This window comes from Lipophrys pholis (assembly GCF_963383615.2).
Source record: "Lipophrys pholis genome assembly, chromosome: 20".
Lineage (NCBI taxonomy): Eukaryota > Metazoa > Chordata > Actinopteri > Blenniiformes > Blenniidae > Lipophrys > Lipophrys pholis.
The window spans coordinates 1,557,256-1,569,990 of NC_137648.1; the positions used below are offsets into that span (position 1 = coordinate 1,557,256).

Consider the following 12,735-nt stretch of genomic DNA (forward strand, 5'->3'; position numbering starts at 1 on the left):
GTTGTGTTTCTTTCATTACTTTTTAATTAAATACGGTGTTTAATTTCTCTCTCTAGACAACAAACATGCTCAACATCTCATTGCATTTCCCCGAAAACATTTGTGCATCGGGTTTATTTCATAATATATTAGAAAATCTGCACTTGGTGCATGAAGGAAACTGGATTAAACTCAAAGCTCAGCTTTGTTACTTCTGCATTTGATCTTGTACTAATAGTAGTGATTCATTGCCACCCGGGGGAAAGCAGGATTATTTATAAGCTATATAAGAATATTTTGGAAGCACATGATGAATGATATATTGAAACATGTCACTACATAAGAGTAAGGTCAGTGAATAAAAAGTGAACTTTACGGATGAAACACACTGATGGTTCAATCTGATGGTGATGAAGAGTTAGATGATCCTGTTCAGTTGAAAAAGTCACTTTTTAATCTAATCCAGAAACTCGTTACCCTTTTAGAGATATTTTTTCACTCTCAAGTGTAAATTACAATTTCATTTTGGTCTTTTTTACACTTTCCAACTGATTTTATTCGACATTTAAAATATATAGTTTGGTTTTTTTTTATAAAAAAGTTGGCTGGAAAAAAAGTGATAAAATTTCACAAAATGTAGGTTAAAATTAATTATTTTTATCTTTCAACCTTTCTTTTTTTCAACTTGATTCCAAACTCAGACAGAATCAGTTTGAAATTATTACAGTTTTCTGGATGCGTTGGTGGACCTTCAGCCCCTGGTGAGGCGGTTTGACCCACAGGTCTTTGGTTTGACCCCCTGGTGTCGAGGCTCGTTCTGGACGCTGCAGGACAGACAAACGCTGCAGGACAGACAAACGCTGCAGGACAGACAAACGCTGCAGGACAGACAAACGCTGCAGGACAGACAAACGGTTCAGGAGAGTGAAGCGGCTCAGACGTGGCGAGTTGGTAAATCATCTGGTTTTATTGAAACGTTTTTCTAAATACAGTAAACAACAGTCACAATGGAACCCTCGCCCAGCCACTTCCCCTTCAGTATAAATGGAGCCGTTTGAATGTTGGTCAAAGAAATCGGATTACTCAAAAATCCCCACAGAACAAGAAGCAAAGAAACAAAGAAAGAAAGGGAAGGATTTGGTAGAGTGGAGTCCGGTCTGAGTCCATTAAAGTGGAGGTTTGATGAGGGTTTACAGAAGCTCCTCAGAGTTAGCCGTTATCCCCACACACCGGGGTTTGAGGGGGGGGGGGGGTTCTGCTCGTCTTCATCAGCAGTAGACTGGTCTGTGTCTGTGAAGATTAGCCGGAGCATCCTGGAGCAAAAAGAGAAAACAGATAAAAGATTTTTTTTTTTTTTCTGGAGACCCGTCAGCTCTTATCTCTCTCTCGACCTTTCCCCGCTCCGGTTCCTCGACCTCCCTCGTCTCCTCTGTTTATATCCAGCTCGCAGAGGCAACTCTGAGTCACGCTGGCACATTTCAGCTGATGAGAAATCCTACGATGTGGGTTTGCTCGCTGGAAGCTGAAAAGGGGAGTGAGTTTGTTGTTGTATGAACCGCTGGATGAATATCCGCACTCTTAAAAGAGAAACCTCGAACTGGAACCTGTCAACACGAGAGATTTCAGGGCAAGGTGCACTTTATTATCCTCGTGGTGCAGCCTGCAGGGAAACAGCAAAACATCCATAAAATACATTCATACATACATATACATATACATATATATATATAAATCCAATCTTATCTGTGTTTCTCTACACAAACGTGAAAAAAAGAGAGTAGTGCAAGAGAGACAGTTAAAAAAGAAAAAAATAGAGATACACTCCTATTCAGTATCGAAAAGTTGGTACTGGTACTTGTACACGTATCGTACTTTTAAAAAAGTGCATCCCTAGTTTCCAACTACAAAAGGAAAAGAGCAATTGAAAATATGAAAATAGCTCAAACTTAGTAAAAACACATCCTAACATCTCACTTTATAAAAGATGTTAGGATGTGTCTTTTGCATTTACAAGCTCTTCTCTAAGAAAAGTAACTTTTACAAACATGTACGCCGCCCTCACCTGCACACACAGAGACATTTCTTATTCACAGACACCGAGTGGACCTATATGATGAAGTAAAGCTGCTTTTAAATCGGCTTAAACGTTTACATGTTGTGTGGCTGAAAAATAAAGCGCCCTCTAGTGGCCTGACGTGGAAACAATTCTTTGACCAAACGAAAGCAGGCAGAAAGCCATTCTCACTTTCTATTTCCAGACTTAATGATTCCAAAAAAACATGTGATCCAGTTTGTCTTCCTGAAACATTTTTTTTTTTTTAATAATCATTTTGAGTGGGAGAACTTGCTGTTCTCCGGTACATCCAAAACACTTCCAGGACGAAGTGTGACACAAACTGCCGGCCAGACCGCTTATCGCTCCAACATCTGCAGCCAACATCTGCAGCAGGCTTCCTCTGCAGAGTGGCAGCGGTTAGATCAACACATCAACGCCTACACTTCCTGAAAGAGGCACTAAATAATCATAGATGGATCACAGTTTCAACAATCGTGGAAACTTCTTTAAAAAAAAGAGCTTGAAAAGAAGCCAAAATATCTCAAATATCCTAAAATAATAAGTACAAGAAAACACATAAATAAATATATAAATAAATATGGAGTGTGTGTGTGTGTGTATATATATATATAAGTAATGATAATAAGTATATAACAAAAAGTTCATAATAAGTACAAAATCAATTATCTACAAATAAAATCCCCCCAAAACTAAATCAATGTACAGAAAACATCGATAACAATTATTAATAAATATCTGACTTTGTTTCTCACTGAAACATTTGATCAAATAAATATAATTTGTGGGGAATAAAAGTAGTTTTTCAAAAGGCTCAAGCTGTGAAGCTGAGATATTTCTATCTCGGTGTTAAATCAAACGTTTTGATGGGATTTTTTTAAAAATGACTTTTATTCCTGACAATAACTTTATAACTTCCTTCAGAAAACAACCATAAATAATTTTAAAGAACTCGTGTATTTTCTCTTTTGTTTCCTCCTCCAGGTTCAGTAGATCAGTGACAGTTAAAGATATTACTATTTCATTTTGATCAGTTTTACACTTTCCAACCGACTTTATTCCATATTTAAATAAACATAGTTGTGTTTTTGTTTTGTTTTTTTTAGTTCCGGTTGTAAATATAGTCACAACATTTTTTTTCAACTTGATTCCAAACTCAGGAGGTAAAAAAAAGTCTGTTAACTCAAACACTCTCATAACGCTCCTCTGGTCCACCCTGTGAACTCTGGCGCCCCCTTCAGGAGGTCCTGCACCATGCGCCTTCTTTATTTCCTCTTCCTATTATTGGTAAACAAATGTTGGTGGGGTGTTTTCATGCATACAAACTGGATTTGCATCCTCACTGTCTCTCCTTCCTTTTCTCCTGCTTCTCATTTGCGTCTTTTTCTGCCGGTCGTCATTTCGAGCAGCTTCACTGACTTCATGTCAGTTTGAACAAGAAGAAACGCTTGTATTTAAAAAAAAAAGTGGATATAAATACAAGTTGCCCACTTTAAAATGTGCTTTTGAAGCAAACTAAGTCATGAAAAATATCACAAGTGTTGATGAATTGCGAAATTATATTCATCACTTATATACTGTTTCTTAAACATTCACACATTAAAACGTTCAACCAAAGAACAAAACATTGAAAGAAGAGGGAAGCCATAATTATTCAGATTTATTTGTCATATACATATAAAACTGAATTTTTTTCTATAATATATGCACAAAGACAATTTTTATTGTAGATTTTTCTCAAATTTTTACATCACACTATTTTATCGATGTTTTCTTTTTTTCCCACTTTATTTTCTATATTTCCTAATTGTACCCAACATTTTATATAGTATGTATAATTCAAATGAGACAATGGCTGTAGTATCTAGATTTAGTTTTTTTAACCTGACGACAATGAAAACGCATCATTTATGTATTTTCATTTACACTGCAACCTTTAGAAAACAATGTCCATTTACACGGAATCATTGAAAATGGGTGTAGTTGGCATGCCAGGCCACTAGTGGGTGCTGTTGTTAGTTACTGTAATGACAGCACACACTCGTACACGGAGAACAGTACTCTATAGGCATTTACAAGCCAGTACACAGACACACAGTAGTTTTCAAAAAGTTGCGTTTTCAGTCACCCCGAGCAGCACTCTGACTCTAACCGTTTGGAGTTTGGTGGACCTACATGTTATTCCTTGGTGACCCATCGCAGTTCGTTCTTGACGTTCTGCAGCTCGGAGAGGTTCACAGCCGGTCCAGGGAGCTTCACGGCTCCCGGCAACGCTTTCTTCTCCTCCGGCGTCTGAGCGCCGGCGTCGCTGCACGGCTGCTCCGGTGACGGCTGCTCCGGTGACGGCGCCTGAGTGGACGCACGACGAGCCACACCAAATCATTTCACCATTTTAATTCACATTTTCATGAGCATAGTCATTTGCTTCGACTGTAGTTTGAGATTACAAGTAGTTACTGCCAGTATTTTATATATAAAGTTGCTTGTGCCGTCAGAATAAAGCTTTCCGTCTTCCAGGGGCAGCCGCTGAAAGTAACTAAAAAGTTACTTGTAATCTAACTTAGTTACTTTTTAAAACAAGCAATCAATAAAGTTACTTTTTAAAGTCGGAACTAGTAATCAGTAATTGTGTGGCACCACTGCTGATAAATCCAGCAGAAACATTATCGTATTATACCGGTGTTTCAGATCAACTGGTATCACTGTCAAACGGTGACCGACTTCCTTTCGCGTCCATTGTTGCTGCTTGTAACGACCGATATTAAACACAAGGAAACTTCTTCGTAAATCTGTTAAACGGCATTCGTCAGGATGGCCGTGGGTCTCTGTCGGGTTTTTAACATCCGTGATTGACAGCAACAAGGAATGCTAAAGGGTCACCAGTTAGCAGGGAAACCACTTAATCTGAAACACCGGAAAGCTCTTTCTCGCCCAGACGTCCCCGGAGTCGGCGTGGACAGACACAGACACAGCCTGTTCTCAGTGGAGCTCACTAGAGGGACTTTTACACTGGATGAAGCTCAAGGCCGAAGACTGGATTTGTAGGAAATACACTCTGGAGACAGTGTTGTTGGACCGCTGACGTCTTTGTGAAATTGTTGAAAAACTGTGTAATACGGGATCTTTAAGACAACAAAGTAAAAAGCCTGAAAATGTGTACATTTATAAAAAAACAAAAAACGTGTGACAGATGATGACAGTTTTATTAATTTTTCAACAATGTTTTGGAAAAATTGTATATCTTTGTGCTATGATGATGATGATGATGATGATGATGATGACCTCACCTCTGACGTTGGTTCTGTGTCTGCTGTCTCCTCTCTCCTGATGACAGGATGTCCCGCCCCCGGACGCAGAGCTCCCATCGGGATGTTCAGATTAGCCTGACGGACGTCACAAACAGCCAATTAGTGTGTGTGTGTGTGTGTGTGTGTGTGTGTGTGTGTGTGTGTGTGTGTGTGTGTGTGTGTGTGTGTGTGTGTGTGTGTGTGTGTGTGTGTGTGTCTCGGTGGAGAATCTCTAATATATTTTACAGAAGCTCAGAGTCAAATATTCCTGGTGTTGCAGCATGTCAGCTGAGGTTTGTGTTCCCGTGACGTTGCTTTGGCCGGTCCGCTGTCTCTCCGCCGCTCCGCATGCTGCCAGCGCTAATCTCCTCAGATTAAACCAAAATCATTCAGCTTCAGATTGAAATGGCTGAAACTTCCACCTCAGACTCCGCCACACAGATAATCTGTGGTTTGCTGCACAATAACCTCATAATTTGAACCATTTGAAATGGAATGAAGCCAATAACATCACAACATTTCACTATAATAACTTCAGCCAATATTTTACTGAAACACAAATACTATTCTAGTTTTAGGAAGATTTTTTCCCCACACTTTTTGTGCAGTATAATGTATTAGAATTATTCATATTGGATGGCATAGTGGTCATAATCGTTTATAAAAAAAATGTTAAATGCCATAATATTCTAATATAATAAATAAAAACACAATCCATGTTTATTTACTATCACAGGAAACAAATAATGGGAAAAGGATAGTAGAATAGTATTTATTATTCAATAATAAATAAATGTATATTTACCCAAAAGATTATATTCTAAAAATTACAATGAAATTTTCTTTTTTTAATTATTAAAGAACATTTAAATACAAATAAATGAAAAGAAATAAGGACAGAATTGTATTTTATTATAAGGCAGTGAAATGTTTTTTTAAAAGGGGTCATATTATGCAAAATTCACTTCCTGAAGGTTCTCCAGCAGTACTACTCGTCTCCATACCTGGACTGACGTCCCAGAAGTGAAGACAGTCTGTCCTCTCTGTCCCTGGCTTGTTTCAGGTTTTAAAAAGTGTGTTGCTCCAAGCAGCCAATCAGAAATCAAACCCTATATAGTGTCATCGGGGGTTTAGCCAATCCCAATCAAGGTAGGCCCTCCCTTTGACTCCTCCCACAATTAGGCAGCTCTGCTCTGGCACATGGCACCACGAGAGGAAGTACTTCCTCCTCTTCCCAAGATGGGCATGTGTGGGCGGAGCCAGTCCAGCTCACACAGACACAGCAGATTCTGAATGCAGCTCCTATGAGCCAATCAACAAAAAGCAGGATTTGGGGCAGAACACTTTGAATATAATATTTTTGGACCAATGAGACCATTTGAAAGTGTTGAAAAGCTTTTAAAAAATATGAAATGATGGTTTTCTGATCTATTCTATTCTGAAACTCAGTTGCTCTTCGTTAGATTTACATCCTCCAGGGAATAGATAACTTCCTCTTTAGATGATAAAACATTTCTTACTTCTGAAAATTCATTGATGATCGTTCTAAAACTCACCAACCTGCATTAAGCTCTGCTATTTTTGTACACTTATATTTAACTCAGAAGCCTCTGAATTTACTCCCGTTACGGGTGTCCTTTATCCGTTTAAAGTGAAAACGCAAAACTTTAATTGTGTTTCAGTTGTTAACACAACTTTTTGAAACTGCTCCAAATCTGTCTCCATGGAAACGGGGAAAATGCAACTACCGCGCATGCACACCGTGGTAAACAGTTCTTCTGCACATGCTCAGTGGATGGGCAATAACAACGATGTTTCCCCCAGAGTGTCATGACTCCCAGTTCATATTCTCCGGGTACTTTTATTTTGACAGTCACCGTGATATCAATACAACTTGGTCGTCTGTCCACTGGAATGTACTTCCTTTGTAAATGTTTATAGCGTGTCGTTCTCTGCTGCATGTGTGTCGTTTCATGGATTACACTAACATGAGTTACAGTATTAAACAACAGTGCCACCGCATGGCCTGGCATGCTGACTACATCGTTTTTTCAGCGCTTCTGCCGTTTCCGTGGAAACAGACATCATTTTCAAAATGTTGCCGTGTGAACGCAAAACTTTCCTGAAACGAAAATGCAAAAACGACGTGTTTTCACTTGAAACGTTGAGCCTAAAGATCCTGCCCTCAGTGCCTTCATCCTGCTTCATTCCTCTCTGCGGAGTTGTTGTCATACCAGGAATCACCACCAGAGGGTGCCACACTGCTGTATTTTTCCCCTATTTTAGTCCATTATCGGCTTCATTTCAATCAGAATGGTGAAAATTCTTTTATTATTGGTTGTTTTATTGTCGTGTCGCCCCCTGCTGGGTTCTGCTACTGTTCTGCGGCGGTCCAACCTGTTAACGCTTTGTACGACTGGAGTCGCCCTTTGAAAAAAACCCAAACAGATCAAACCTATATAAAGCTGTGGGGTTGAGATGAGGCAGTTCTGCTGATGGAGGGGGGGCTCTCTGTTGCCCCCCCCCCCCCCCCTGTTGCCCCCCTGGCTCATGGTTAGACATGAAAACGAGCACAAGGAGAAGAGGAAACGCACATCAGCTCTACGTCTGCACTGACGAAGTGACTCGGCTGTAAACGCAGTTCTAATAAATCTGGATAAACTCTTTGATGTCGTCGTCGTTTCTTTAAGGCGGCACTTTTTTAAAAAAAGTTTCAGAGCGACGGGACGTTTTTACCTGAAGGGCTCGAACGTTGGACGAAGGTTTGGACATGATTCCCCCCGGTGAGTCGGCTGACCTGCAGGAAGCACAGATCACAGGCCTTCAGCTGGCTGGTGTGTGTGTGTGTGTGTGTGTGTGTGTGTGTGTGTGTGTGTGTGTGTGTGTGTGTGTGTGTGTGTGTGTGTGTGTGTGTGTGTGTGTGTGTGTGTGTGTGTGTGTGTGTGTGTGTGTGTGTGGTGCACGTTGGGGCCACTGGGACTCTGTTTCTGTGGTTTTTCGAGGCCTCGGATAGCATTTCAGTTGCTTAGCGACTCTTTAGAGGAGAGGCAGGTGGAGTCTGAATCATTCATGAGCCCCCCCCCCCCCCAACACACACACACACACACACACACACACACACACTCTGACTCTTCAGGTGTAAGCAGCTGGAGCGGGTCGGAGATGATCCACCTCACTGGTTCAGGTCTGCAGTGACTCTTCCTGTAACTTTTAACAAAATTCTGTCCGAACAAATATTTTCACTCAATTTCTAAAGGTCCGATATGGAACAACGACCCGAACTGTTAGAAAATAAAATGTAATAAAACCCGAAATATAATAACTGGTCAATAATGTAACAAAGACGTTGAGCCTCAAAACTTAAAAACGTTTAATATCACATTATGTTGCAGGCAAAATATGTTTCCTCTAAGAGTGTAATATTTATATTAGGTGATAAAGTGAGTCAATGATTTATTGTTTTGGATTTAAACTGCTTCAATTTTGAAAAACACTGAAAGAATGAGTTCTAAAAGTTTGCACTAATTGTTTATATGTATTTCTATATACAGTTTATTTATGTAAAAAGTCTTCTGCTCTTTAAAAAGTTCTGTTTCTCCCATCATGAGTGTAAAATGATGTAAAAGCAGTAAACCTATTAAAATCACATTTAAATTCTTGTTAACTCTTGTTACATTATTGACCCGTTATTACAGTTTGGATTTTATTACATTTGTTTAAATGACATTTCAACCAACAGCAGGTTGCCAGGTTGGCGAGCGGGTCACAGCCTTGTTTCTAGAAATGTGAGATTTGCATTTAAAAAGAAAAACAGAATTTTTTCAGTTCTTATAACTTCCTCCTTTTCTCTTCCAGTGTGTTTTCAGTTATTCTGAACTTCCCCTGTGTCCCTGCACTGGTTCAAAATACCTCTAAATAGAGAGTTTTCAGCGTGTTGGTAAATGTTGACAGTGGGTTTCTTTCTTCTAATCATCACTTTGAAGGAACGAGAAAGAAGCAGAAGGTTTGAGGAGAGTTGGTTCTACTGGAGGATCAGCAGCAGTTCACTGACCTGCAGCTGCTCACAGGAACGAATACAAACTCTATTCATGTCACTTTGCTTATAAAAACACTTTTAAAAAGTAGTTTTTGATCTTTTGTTTTAGCTTGAAAACGTCTCAACATTTGACACGTTTCCATAAAATGTCCTGAAATCGTAACGCGGCTGATTCCGTTGCTCGAAATCCTCAACGAGCAACTTCTGTGTCAGAGTTAATTCTGCTTAAAATGATTGAACTGGATGAAATGTAGAGAAGAAAAACACATTTATAAATAATACATTTTACTTAAAGTACTTTTTAATTAACCTGAACAGCGTTTACATCATTGATGAGTCACGTCCTCGCGAGACGAGACGAGACAGGCTCAGCTGTGATGATAAGACATGATGAAGGTAAATTAAGAAGCTACGATAACAAACGTTACGCTAAGACACGCCAGGCTAAGCTACGGTCCTGTCCACTCGAGCCAAAACAATCTTTCTCTCCCGGCTGTTTTTAAAAAGTTTCAAATGATGTAGTACCTCTGCCAGGCCTATAGGTGGAGACGAAAGACACAGGGTATAAATAAAAAGGGGGTAAATTGACAAATCCAACATGCGGCCTTGTTGAAACAAACAGCATCAGCAGCTTGTGCAGCTCGACCTCCAGCATGGAGGCCAGTTAAGAGACGTCGCGGGGTTATTGAATCGAGACGAGGGGCGCTGACATCATCGTTTTTTAAAAAAAATGTTCATCTTGTCCGTCAGCATGTCAAATCCAAATTTAACTTTTAATATTTCTCCACTCTGGAACGTCGATGATCGGCCTAAAAACTCTGTGTTTACATGAAACGGCGTCGTGTGGACAGAGCCGGAGATAAGTTAAGATAAGTTAGGATAAACTAAGATAAGTTAAGATAAGTTAAGGTAGGCTAAGTTAAGTTGAGATAAGATATGTAAAAAAAAATATATAATAATCTTGATCCAGCTAAGATAAGATAATATAAGAGACGATAAACTAAGTTAAGATAAGCTAAACTAAATTAAGATAAGTTAGGATAAACTAAGATAAGTTAAGATAAGTTAAGGTAGGCTAAGTTAAGTTGAGATAAGATATGTAAAAAAAAAATTTAATAAAATAATAATCTTGATCCAGCTAAGATAAGATAATATAAGAGACGATAAACTAAGATAAGTTAAGGTAGGCTAAGTTAAGTTGAGATAAGATATGTTAAAAAAAATAATAATAATCTTGATCCAGCTAAGATAAGATAATATAAGAGACAATAAACTAAATTAAGATAAGTTAGGATAAACTAAGATAAGTTAAGATAAGTTAAGTTGAGTTGAGATAAGATATGTTAAAAAAAATAATAATAATCTTGATCCAGCTAAGATAAGATAATATAAGAGACGATAAACTAAATTAAGATAAGTTAGGATAAACTAAGATAAGTTAAGATAAGTTAAGGTAGGCTAAGTTAAGTTGAGATAAGATATGTTAAAAAAAATAATAATAATCTTGATCCAGCTAAGATAAAATAATCTAAGAGGCGATAAACTAAGTTAAGATAAGTTAGGATAAACTAAGATAAGTTAGGATAAACTAAAGTCAGACAAGTGAGGCTAAGTTTAGAGACGCTAAGAAAAGATAAACTAAGATAAGTTATTAGCTTGAAAAGCTAATGACACAGATTCTCTTAAAATCTCTTAAAATGAACCTTTAAGTGACGTTTTCCAACTTTCAGCCTTTTAACAGTTTCTGTTCTCCGATTCAGTCGATCGTCTCCGGAAAAATGAGTGAAACTGATGAGATAAAGTCACTTACCCGCTGCTGACTCAACGCTCACGCTCCCTTTTATACCCCGTCAGACTGCACCTTCTGCTCCTTCAGGCTCTGTTTGCCCCTCTCCCCTCCATCTCTCTCTCTCTCTCTCTCTCTCTCTCTCTCTCTCTGCCGCCTCTCCTGAGTGCTGGAAGGATTCCTCCCATATCTGGGATTTGTTCTCACTATAAATAGACGGGTGATACACAGAGGGGACCTGCTTTCTGTCTGCACACACACACACACACACACACACACACACACACACACACACACACACACACACACACACACACACACACACACACACACACACACACACACACACACACACACACACACACACACACACACACACACACGCGCCTCACCATGGACACACACCAAACACAGTCAAACAGAAGCATCAAGCGCCTAAAAAACTTTTGATTTATTCAACTTTTAAAGTTTATTTTAACCACATGTGCAATAAAATGACATAAACTCGTAAAATATTTGACCGTAAAACAACAATTTGTTAATAAAAATGAAAGATTAAAGCACCAAACACCAGATCAACTCCTGCCTCTGTGAAATATAAGTTGAGTTTAGTTGGTCTTTTGTAAGTTTCCATACATTATTCAAGTTTTTAGTTTTGGAAACTTTTCAGGATACGTTGATGCTAACTTGATTATTCTAAATAAACGATGCTTCAAAACGACTTACTACATATTAACTTGTATTGTGAGCTCACACACGTTGAATATTGAAGTTTTTTCGATTCGAGATTGACCTTCATTCACAAACATGTGATACTTAAATACAAAAATGTCACGAGTTGGTTTCAACATTAACACGGGACAACCATGTTGGATTGTTATTACAGTGACTGTCAAAATAAAACTACCAAGTCCCAGGAGAATCTGGACTGGGAGGTCACGTTTTTATCTTCGCCAACGAAAGTTGGGGCGAGGAGGTGATTATTTTTGGCTGCTTGTATTTATACATTTACTTATTCATTGGTTTGTATATATATATATAACCGTTTCCAAAAAATACCCCAAAAGATTCAGAAAAAAATGTCCCAGACAAAGCAGAGTGGAGAGGCACCTCATGGAGGAGATTAAACTAGATCAGCGTCTGTTGCCATGGAGACGCTCCCCCCCTCAGTGCTCCACACGGTGACGTAGCTAACCGACAGGCTAGTTAGCATCGATATGAGCCGGCGGCCAACATGCTGGCGATAATAATAACTCGGCTCCGCGCACAAATGTGGCGTTGGCGAAAGTCTGCGCTCTACCGAGTGTAGCTCTAGTTCTTGTTGACTGAGCGTGTGCACAAGAGCTATTTACCACGGCTGTTGTGCGCGCGTGCAGCAGCTGAAATGTGGCGTTTTCTCTCGTTTCCACGGAGTCTGAGCGTTTTCCAAAAGTTCCACCTTGAGAGCCGTGTTTAAAAAGTTGCACTTTTTTCCTCGTTTCCACGGAATCGTTTCAAAAAGCTGCGTTTATCCCGAGTTCCCACGGAGGCAGAGCGTTTTTCGAAAAGTTGCCATTTCAACCATTTCCACGGA

The 12,735-nt window shown here is 39.2% G+C and overlaps 1 protein-coding gene across 1 annotated transcript in view; it reads right to left on the reverse strand.

Moving 5' to 3' along the window:
* Positions 1-922: 922 nt before the first annotated feature.
* The window catches only part of smpx (small muscle protein X-linked), a 15,540-nt gene continuing 3,727 nt past the window's right edge, over positions 923-12,735 (reverse strand). The window contains exons 3-6 of the mRNA XM_080489057.1: positions 8,077-8,137; positions 5,341-5,436; positions 4,229-4,402; positions 923-1,292 (exon numbers count right to left, since the gene is read on the reverse strand). Coding sequence (XP_080345183.1) covers positions 4,232-4,402; positions 5,341-5,436; positions 8,077-8,137 — 328 coding nt within the window. The 3' untranslated portion in view covers positions 923-1,292; positions 4,229-4,231. The remainder of the gene's footprint in view (positions 1,293-4,228; positions 4,403-5,340; positions 5,437-8,076; positions 8,138-12,735) is intronic.